At 35.0% G+C, this 10,846-nt stretch overlaps 1 protein-coding gene and 1 long non-coding RNA gene across 4 annotated transcripts; one reads left to right on the top strand and one right to left on the bottom strand.

Annotated features, from left to right (window-relative positions):
• Positions 1-6: 6 nt before the first annotated feature.
• Positions 7-3,340, top strand: LOC116002974 (probable serine/threonine-protein kinase WNK10). 2 transcript variants are annotated; one of them, XM_031243162.1, is made up of 7 exons: positions 7-562; positions 890-927; positions 1,036-1,263; positions 1,393-1,613; positions 1,721-1,878; positions 1,976-2,375; positions 2,457-3,340. In XM_031243162.1, exons 1-7 carry the CDS (start codon positions 455-457, stop codon positions 3,209-3,211), a joined length of 1,908 nt encoding a protein of 635 aa, XP_031099022.1. In that variant the 5' UTR covers positions 7-454; the 3' UTR covers positions 3,212-3,340. The 2 variants fall into 2 exon arrangements, with proteins under 2 accessions (XP_031099022.1, XP_031099023.1); XM_031243163.1 differs by lacking the exon at positions 890-927.
• A 333-nt stretch (positions 3,341-3,673) lies between these two features.
• Positions 3,674-5,050, bottom strand: LOC116002754. 2 transcript variants are annotated; one of them, XR_004094541.1, is made up of 3 exons: positions 4,924-5,050; positions 4,409-4,530; positions 3,674-4,050 (listed from the first exon to the last, which is right to left on the bottom strand). It is a non-coding gene; the product is annotated as an uncharacterized LOC116002754 (long non-coding RNA). The 2 variants fall into 2 exon arrangements; XR_004094542.1 differs by having other exon boundaries at positions 4,409-4,527; positions 4,924-5,033.
• Positions 5,051-10,846: the final 5,796 nt, after the last annotated feature.

Raw genomic sequence — 10,846 nt, forward strand, 5'->3', positions numbered from 1 at the left:
TTTTTTTTTTTTTTTTTTTTTTTTTGGAATAAAAAGTCGTCTTCTTCCTCCGTCTCCTCCGATTCTCAACTCTTCGCGACATTTTCTTCGATCAATTGCGGTTAGGGTCTTGTATTACATTCTTCTTTAGTTTCTAGGGTTTCTCTTCGGCGCTCTAATTTTGAGCCCCTGATTTCGATCACTACATATGATGTGAAGAAATCGAAAACCTATCGGTGTGTTCGTTGGTTCCGTCAGAGTTTGTAAGATTGATAGAAGATGGCGAGAAAGGGGATTGGGATGTTCAGCTTCCATTCGCAGAGAGTCAACATGTTCGGACGCGAATTCCGATTCGGGAGGATTGTAGATTCATATTCTGTGGCCTGCGAAGCGTTTTCTGAATATCCGTTTCTCTAATACGCTCTTTTCTTCCTCTTCTTCTTTTGTTTGAGTGAATTTTTCGTTTTTAGTCGATATGGATTTGGGGGCGTCGGGGTTTGTTTTTCCTTTGAAAACCAAAGGGAAGTTCGATGCTGCCGAGGCCGATGTTGTTGAACTTTCGTCTAATAATCGATACAGTCGGGTACTTTCTCCTTCTTCCTCTCCATCATTGCCTTACTTTGAATTCCTCAAAGATCAAACTTTAATTACTCTTCTACATAATTATGATTTTTACTCATCTTGATATGCTTTTGATGTTAAACTGTCTTAGCTGTGCATGGTGAATGGTGATAGCAATTTTTATATGTATATGCATGCTTATTCACTGAATAATATAATTGATTATATTAGTTTTCTTGATTCGTTTTTTAGTTGGTGTTTGGACTATATACATGTTCTTAGTTATTTACTCCTTAACATGTTGGGTTTGATGGTGCCATCACCTTTCTCTTTGTCTTCTTTCCTTCAGTATAATGAAATCTTGGGAAGAGGAGCGTTTAAGATTGTGTAGGTTTCCTGCTCCACCTCTTTTCTCTGAGCTCATAGATTGCTTAATCTTTCAAAATATTGCTTTTGACTATCATAGAATTAACTTTGATTTATTTGTATTTGTAGATATAAAGGGTTTGATGAAGTTGAGGGAATTGAAGTTGCTTGGAACCAAGTCAGTATAGACGATGCATTGCAGTCTCCTGCTAATCTGGAGAGATTGTATTCTGAGGCTCACTTGTTGAGAACATTGAAGCATGAGAACATCATAAAATCACTGGACTCTTGGGTGGACGATCAGAACAAAACGATCAACATGATCACAGAGTTATTCACTTCAGGAAGCTTGAGGCAGTAAGTTATAACTACATAGCTACACACGCAAACACGATGTCTTATTTTTGTGCTCATATTTCTTCATGCTTCTCTATCCATCTTAAATTAATAGGATATTAATTTTCTTTTTGATGCTCTATTGCATAGATATCGTAAGAAACATAAGGTTGTTGACATAAAGGCCATCAAGAGCTGGGCTAGGCAAATTCTCAGAGGTTTACACTATCTCCACAGTCACAATCCACCTATTATTCATAGGGACCTGAAGTGTGATAATATATTCATCAATGGGAATCATGGTGAAGTTAAAATAGGAGATCTTGGATTGGCTACAATAATGCAGCAGCCTTCTGCACAAAGTGTTATTGGTAACCATTTCACTTGCTTGAAAGTGCTGGTCCATATTCGTTGACATGAATTATTAGCCAATCTTTGCAACCTCTTATTATTTTATTTTTCATTCAATCACAAACAGGAACTCCTGAGTTTATGGCGCCTGAGCTCTATGAAGAAGAGTACAATGAACTTGTTGACATTTATTCTTTCGGTATGTGCCTGTTAGAACTGATAACATGTGAATATCCCTACAGCGAGTGCAGAAATCAAGCACAAATCTTCAAAAAGGTTACTTCGGTAAGACCCATTAACTGTTAAGAATTTATAAGTGCATGTAATTATATATGTGTTCCATATATTTCTGATCTAAATATTCTGAGAATTGTCATTCCAGGGCATAAAACCTGCAGCTTTGGATAAAGTTAAGGATCCTGAAGTAAAGCAATTTATAGAGAAGTGTTTAGTCCCAGCATCTAAACGGTTAAGTGCTGCAGAGCTCTTGAAAGATCCATTCCTTTCATGGACAAATTCAAGTGAACTCCAATCTGATGTTATGCAGAACTCAAATCATATGTCAAAGCCCATAACCTTGACAAAGTTTGATTCTCTTTCAATGGAGATAGATCCCACATCCAGAAAGTTATCAAGTGTTGCTTGTATAGAAAACAGCGTGACTGAAATTCCTCAAGTCACTGAGTTTCTTAGGTGCAATGGGAAAAATGAATTTAGGTTAAGAGGGGAGAAGTATGATGAAAGTTCCATTTCCTTTAGCCTGCGTATTACTGACTATAGTGGTATGTTATGATCCTGTTAAAGTAGTTATGGGCAAGTTGCCTTAATATATCAATAACCTTTTACTTGTGTCTTTTGGACAGGTCAAGCAAGGAATATTCATTTCATGTTTTTCCTTGATCATGATACTACTGTCTCAATTGCTGGCGAGATGGTTGAACAACTTGAGTTGCCAAACGAAGATGTAGCATTAATAGCAGACATGATTGATTGCTTAACTTTGAAACTTGTACCAAGTTGGAAATCTTCATGTGGAAGCTTAGGTGCCGGCAAATGTCCATATGACAATTCAATTGCTGTTGCGAGTACTTCCAAAACCCATGGATCAAATTGGGTTTTTGGCCAAGGATCTGTGGAGCAGCATGCCTTTTCTCATGCATCAGGAGGGAAGAACAATACTGAGGAAGTAGACAAGGTAAATATATCTTCAGAACATGGAATGCCAGCCTCTCTAGGCAAGCACAAGAAGCCCCTAGGCGAAGTCTATGATGAAACTAAGGGTTTCAAAAATGGTGGGCTTAGCTACGAGGGATGCCCTTCTGAATTTATGATGAGCGAGTGCACAGGGATCTCCTCAGCTGGTTCATTCACTACCATGTCCAATGATATGAACATATGCATTTCTTCTCTCTCCGTAGCAGACAAGGATACTGATAAAGATCATTATGTTGATCTCAAGCAGGAAATCGATGGCATTGATATGCAGTATCAGCAATGCTGTCGAGAACTTGTGAGGATGAGGGAGGAGGCAATTGAGAATGCTAAAAAGAAATGGACTACCAAAAAGATGTGTCCTTTGACTATGCAGATTGCTCCATGCTACTATTTGTGTAATTAGTGCAACTACTTGTGTGTGGATATTTTTTCTATAGAAATTGCTCTGTTATTTAGACCAAATTTGATTCATATACTTCATTGACCAAATCTGATTCATATATGTGACAAGAATTGATTGGATATTTGAAAATCTAATTTCTCTTAAGGCTCTAAACATCTATTCATTCACATGTTAGCCTGAAGAAATTCATCCCAGTAATTATTGACTGTGTCTAAGAGGATTGAATTAGAGAGTAAAAGGTACCATAAAGTTAACTAAGACGTGTCATAACACCCATCATGAGACCTCCATGATAAAGAGTTAGTTCCCTTTCACCTTCTTTATTTTAATGAGCCTTCAACTTGTGTTTGTATTGTCAGATTATGATATATCTTTGACAGCTCTACTAAAAGGAGGAGGCTCTTCTGGGTTATTTCCCTAAAAGTACATAGCAGCATTTATAAGTGTATCATGAACCTGATAAATAAGAAGAATTGTGAATTTCAATGTATATTAACTAACAAATGATCTCAAACATCCATGATTTTCAATACAATAATTCCAGACAAGAAACCACAGCATTGACGAACAATAAATGAAGATTTTTTGTTGAAGGGAATGATTATCAATACTAGGATGTATGAACATCCACATACCACCCACTGAACACCAACAGACACTCAAACTACTATACAGAGTAGGCTACCAGTTTTCCTTCATGATCTTTGATTTTTCCAAGTATGAACTTCCCTTACTTCTGTGTTTCTTCGTAAGCGCGTTCATACTTCCACCCCAGCACCTCGTGACAGTCGAAGCACGTTCATCGCATGCGAGAATAGAAATGCTCTGCCATTTTTTCCCTATATGTAAAAAACGCGTGGATACAAATACATCTTCAAAACATAAACAGTCGCATGTTATTAACAAAATCACAGAACAGAAGTATAAGCTTCAAACGTAAAGCAGCAATTCCCCGAACAATTCAACATTCCAATTTAACTCCCATCAGTTTCAATCTTAACCAGAATCAATAACACCATTTTAAATTGGTATACATAATTAGGTAAATATCTTGGTCCTAGCAACATTGCATTCCCCCTTTTTCTGTTTGCCAATCAAGCAAGGAATTGCTCATTATAACAACCCTAAAAAGATAAAAATGGAAACTTTACAGTGTGATCGTTTAACTGAGTTGAAAGAATTGAAGTAAGTCCACACCTGAAATGCTTTAAAAATGACATCATCATGAAGAGCAACCTGGTTTTTACAGTTACAGCAACTGTACAACCTCAGACCAACAAACTCAGCCATTGATGATCAACCCCACAAATTGATAGCTGCTGTAACTCAAGATCATTCCAAACACAAGAATATAAAAACAGATCCAATACAATTCCAGTAAAACCAAGCTCATTGAAACATGGCAAAAGACATTTACCTTTTTTTTTTTTTTTTTTTCTTAACAGAAACTTGGGAAAGTCTATGATGGGTTATCTACTCAACCATCCTTCATTACAACGCCACATCCCATCCAAAATATAAATTTAAAAAAAAAAATCGAGGATCGAAAAGGCAATGATATGATGATCGATTGGGTATATGATAACCAAAGATTAATTAAGAAGAATCAAGATTGCAGAAAAGTAAGATAATTGAGATTGAAATAAATTAAATTAAATGCAATGCGATGATGAAAATGAAGTGGATTATGGTATGCGTGATCTAAGACAAACCTGGTATGGTAGTTGTGGCATGCTGATTGCTGAGAGAGTAGGGTTTGGGTTTGGGTTTTTGTGTACGTTAATGATGTTTTGGAGTTTGGTTAATTAATTCTTAATTACAACACAATAATAAAGTATAGTATAGGCAAATGAAGTATGGCTCTCAACTCCTCTGGATACTAATAATATACTATCACATCAATATAATTTACCAGATTGCCACGCGCTGCACGTTTTACACAAATATGTCTTCATCAAACTACATAACGTCGCATTTCCAACATTATGCCTCATCATATATATATGGTAAGGTTCCATTTTCTTGTTGTTTTCTTTCTTTTAAATATTTTTCTTAATGACCAGGCCGGGAAAACCTGTCTCCTCTAATCGAGACGTATGCTTTGATAAATCGCATTAGAAAGACTTTGAGGGTGTTTAGTAAATAGCTGTTAGCTGATTGAGTTAGTGATTTTGACTAATTGATGATATTAATTAGTTAATTGTAGGAAGATGTTTGGTAAATTAGTTGTTAGTTAATAGCTCATTATATGCATAATACCTTTCTCAAAAAGCTACTTTGAGCAGCATTTGGAATTTTAGTGTTTTGGAGCAATAAACTGTTACATAAAACTAATTAATTAAACACTTATATTGACCATTTAACCAAGTCAAAAAGCTAATAGTGGTCAACTAAGTTAAAATTAGTTGATAAGCTAACTATGTTACTGATGGGTAAATACGCATAATAAGTAACTAATCCGTACAGTCGACAAAAAGTCACCCAATCGGTCCGTCATAGTCATCAACCCGACTGGAATAAATCACTTGTGATCAACCTATCTGCTCGTACTGATAGGCCTCGTGACAAAATGTTCTCGGATCACCCTTAGAAATTGGAATCGCCCCAACAGAAAGCCACCCGACCGGTCTACCGTAAGATGATCGGTCGGTCAACAAGGTGACACAACCTACAAGCCGAAACCTAACTTATACAACAAGCAAAGAAGTCCAACTTGCGCTTGCAGGGCGGTGATTGACAACTTGCGCACATAGCAGCTCTGCAACCTCGACCAGTCAACCTACGCGTAGCCTACAAGGCGACCGTCTGACCGAGCCAACAAGAAGACGCCACGTCAAGCCACTTGTAGCTGGTGCATTAAATGAGTAGACCGACTTGGTTAGTATAAATAGGAGGGACTCCCCCTCACTTCTCATCTCCATCTGATTGTAACATCAACTACTCACTAGTTGTAATCTCCACCCTGCAACATCAATCTACATCGCGATCTACACCCTGTGTAACCGTTCAATTGCAACTTGCATTTTACACTTGCAACCTGCACGTACTCCGTAATAGCAACCTGCACTCTATAATAGCAACTCGCTTGTAACTACTTACCAATCGTAGCATTATTCAGCCTCGGACTGTCCGGTCGCCCTACGGTAAATCGACCAGTTGATCTACGAGCGCTCTCCCACTTATTCACAATTCGTAGTATACTCGTAACCCCTAGTTCCATTTACGCTATCAGTTACTAACAAAGCCTTTATATGATAAACTCGACCTATAAAATGTTAACAAAAACCAATATGTATGTCACTTGTTGAAACGAAATTAATATAATACTCGACGAGTTGTTATACCTTAGACCAGGGTCCACCTTGCAAGGTAAATTGTGTTTCTAAGTCAAAACACATAATAGCTGTACTAAATTTTAAAAAGATTAAATTGTGTATTTTTATTATTGGAATTGACTGCAGTAATTTGAAAAGAATTTGTGAATAAAAAACGAAGTAATCAATTACGTATATGTAAACATTGTGTGTTCATAATATACAAATTGTGAATTTTTAAAAAGTAAATTGTGAACATTTAGTATGTAAATTGTGTATGGGTCCACAGAATAATTTGCCGACCACCCCTTTTTCAAGCTTTTTTTTAGGTAACGAAGAAAATTTACAACCATATGTAATCATTATACAATGGTAAACATTACATAGAGAACCATTGACATAAAAATTTATTTTAGTACACTGAAAGTTCATTTTTAATATACTGAATATAAATTTTTTTAATTTCATTTTTAGTATATTACTTAAAAATAAACATTTAATACATTAAAAATGAACCTTTCAGTATATTAAAATGAATATTTATTAGTATTTCACCTTTTAATATAGACCATCATTCATAAAAATTTGCTATGCACATGTTAACCCCAAATTTATGTAATAATCTACCACCTACACAATATAGATAAACCACACCCACTCTTTGATGCCTAATGTGGCATTATTGATCAAATTTATTTATTTTTGTTATATAAAATTTCATTATTATCTGAATTGGTTAATTCAATTACACGTTAATAAAAAAAATATACATAATAATTGAATATAAAAAATAATTTTAGTATGAAAATGTAGGGTAGCATGAATCCTTCTATTATTAATATCTTTATTATTTGGGTAACCCCATAAATAATCTTTCGACGACTATAATTATATTCCCAAAAACTGTACAAACTCGATCATCATCTACTATACATATTATAATTCTCTCAATTTTGATCACCTACTGATGATATTAATATTTTGGTTAGAAATCTATATATATATATATATATATATATTAAAACAAAAGTGCTAGTTTTCCTGCTCACTTTAGTCCAAAAAATTTGAAATCGGTCAACATAATATTATATAATAATTTCTTACATGAGAAATTCTAGCCTTCTTTATCATTCCTTATTTATGGCTAAAATTGACAAAATATTCAAAATATGATTCCGTTCCTTATTATACACGGAAATTAATGTAATATTTTAATTAATTCCATTCCTCTTTGAATATATTAATCTTGCATATTTTTAATATATATATATATATATATATATATATATATATATATATGATACCAAGTAGGGGGGGGGTATGCTCTCGCAAGAGTGGAGTATGCCTTTAGTAAAGGTTTATAAAGTTTTAGTCTGTCTCTGGTCCACTGGAATAATTCCAGTGTCTCCTATCCCAATCATCAGTCTCATGATGATTATTATAAGTGGGAAAGTTGAAAGTTTGGAGTTTATTACCAAGGTAGTAAGTGGCGTTTACCTCAAAAGGTCTAAGGAAACCTCTGAAGTCTGATATGTGATTTGAAGTAATTACAAAGTGGGATAATTCTTTGAGTTTAAGTTCTAGTTCGTGTTTTTCAAAAAGTTGGCCAGTAGATTCCGTAATTGAATCTAGACATAAGGTTTCTTGGAAGGTTTGGAATTCTAACTTTGAAAGTATAGTATTTGAGATTTCTGTAGGGAAAGTTTTGTCTAATCCTTGTTTAATTAAGTTATGATTTGGTATAGTGATGTTGTAGTCAAAGTATGTTTCTGAATTTGGGTCTTGATAAAAAGTATGAATTTCATCAGTTTCCTGATGTATTTTCTCGGTTAAAAAGTTTTTAGTGCTTTCAAAGTGTTGTTGAATAAGTTTTTTATCCATGATGATAAATAAGTTTTTTAAGAAGTTTTAAGTTTATGAAAACCTTTTGGTTTAAAGATTCTTCTTTTCTCTTGCATCACAGGTTGCTATACTAAGAGTTTTATTACTTATCTAGATCTTTTTAGTTTATGTTTGTTCTTACTTTTATTGCCTTATTATCAGATTTGTTCTTTTTATTTTCACCTTATCACCCCTAACCTACTAACCAAAGGATCCCATGACCCTCCGTCTACAACCTTAACAACATCTAAGTATTTAGACTCAGATTTCTCTTTTCCCCACCTGGGTACTTTCTCTACCTGACATACAAACTTAGACTACACAGGTTGCTTCGGCTCAAGCAGGATTTACGTCTTTTAAATATGAACAATAAGAATAATAAAGCCTAATAATAAGAACAAACACAAAGTAAAGAGATCTGGTTTAAGTAATATTACCTCTTAGTAGCAATCTGGTTTGCAGAGAAAAGAAGAAAGTTTTTAGAAGTGAAGTGTTTTTTGGAAAGGGTTTTTCATTGATATTTTTTCGTGTGTTTTTACAAATGTACAAGCTTCTCCTTATATAGAAGGAAGAAGAAGAACCTAGAACTACCTTTACAGCTGTCTACTAATTACATTATTGACATACCGAAGATAAGATGTAATCTTATCTCATATCTTCGGTCGAAGTGACAGAAAGATAAGGAATCTTATCTCCTTACCCCATAGTCAAAAAGTGTACAGCAAAAGTAGTACAGTTAAAGAAAAGTTGAAAGGGACAGGCCCCCTTATCTTAGCCAAAGTAAAGTAGTGATGTCTTCTCAAGTTATATTCATATCTTCTGATTCGGAAGAAGACAAAGTTCTTGGCAGTACTCTCCTGATCCTTCTCTTGTAGGAGTTGACAAGTCTTGGATTGGAGTGAGTGACTTCAAATGGAAAAAAGTATCTTGATCCGATGCTTGGATCACAGTAGATTTTCCCTTGGGAATCTTCTCTAAGTATGTTTTTGTTGGCAAATCTGTATTTTGTCCAGTTGAAGTTTTCAGCAAGTATTTTGGCTCTGGCCTGGTCAAGTTGTATTTCCATTGTTTCTTCCAGTTTCAAGGCCTTGGGATGTTGGTGTTCTGGTTCGAAGTCCTTGTATTCATCATCCACCTTATGGAAGTTCACTTCTAGTAAATGATATGCAGGTTTATTTTCTTTGAAGTCTGGGTAAAGGGAAGTGAAATCCAATCTGAATTTTTTGGGAAATTCAGGGATAATAGTTTCAAAAGTTTCTGCCAGCATTTCTGGAAGTATTCCAGAAAATTCATGGAGTGGGGAAATATTGGCTGACTTAACCAATCCATGTTTTAAAAGTGTAGAAAAGTTAACTGGATAATCCTGAAATTTAAAAGGTTTAAACCCAGGAATAAGAAGTCTAGCTCTTCTAATGGCAAACTCAAGTTTACAAAGGCATTCGAAATCATCAGATTGTTGGTTTTCTGGACAATCTGGAAAAAGTAAAGAACAAGTTTTGTAAAGGTTATAATTGAAATCCCAAGAAATTGAGATTCCAGGAGTTGAAATGCCTGAGTTGGCGATTTGAGCCAGGCATTCTTGGAGTAAAGCAAAAGTTTTTAAAGAACATTCTCCAGGAGAGACTGGAGTTTTGGTTAGTGAAGGGGAAGTGATAGTTTTGAGGGAAACGGCTGGAGTTGGGATCTTTCCAAGTGAAGGAATCTCCTTTTCCTTAAGTTTCAAGGAAGTTTTCATCACTTCTGAGAAAGTGTTCTCAAGTTTCTTTCTGGGAGTTTGAGGTTCAAACCTCTGAAGTTTCATTGAGCTGGAAGCTCCAGTTTCTAAGTTTTTCAGAAGTTCCTGATCAGAGAACTGATCCAAGTGTTTTAGGTATTCTTTATACCTAAGTACCTGTTCAGAAACCACAAAATCATTTCCAAACCTTTGAGTTAGCATAGAAGTAGCTTCCTCAATACTGTAATATCCTTTATAAGAAGGATTTCCAGACTTTGGATCTTTCTTAAGTTCCTCAAGTTCAGTGATCATTTCTTCCCAAGTTAAGTATAAACCAGCATTCTTACCAGTATAAAGTGCATAACAAGTAAATGGTTTCTTGGTCTTATGCCTTCCAGAGACCAAAAGTTGAATTAAGTAGTTTACGCAAGTAGCCTTCCTTCCGGAGGATTGGGCTATAGTTGACAAGCTCCAAATATTGTCAACCAAGCATTGCTCTTCTTCAGTAAGTTTCTCACGAAGTGGAGTTTTGAACTGATTCCTTTCAGGAATAACAGCAAGTTCGTATCTGTCCACCTTGAAAGTTTTCTCCATAGTAAAGTCTAGAAAAGTTCTGCAAAACTTTAGACAAATTGTTAAAATAATTTATGGAGGATCATAAAGTTTATAGTCTAAAATGTTTCTGGAAAGGATATCAGCAAGTCTATTATCTTTTCCTTTAGTATG

This window comes from Ipomoea triloba, chromosome 13 (genome assembly GCF_003576645.1).
Source record: "Ipomoea triloba cultivar NCNSP0323 chromosome 13, ASM357664v1".
NCBI classification, from domain to species: domain Eukaryota; kingdom Viridiplantae; phylum Streptophyta; class Magnoliopsida; order Solanales; family Convolvulaceae; genus Ipomoea; species Ipomoea triloba.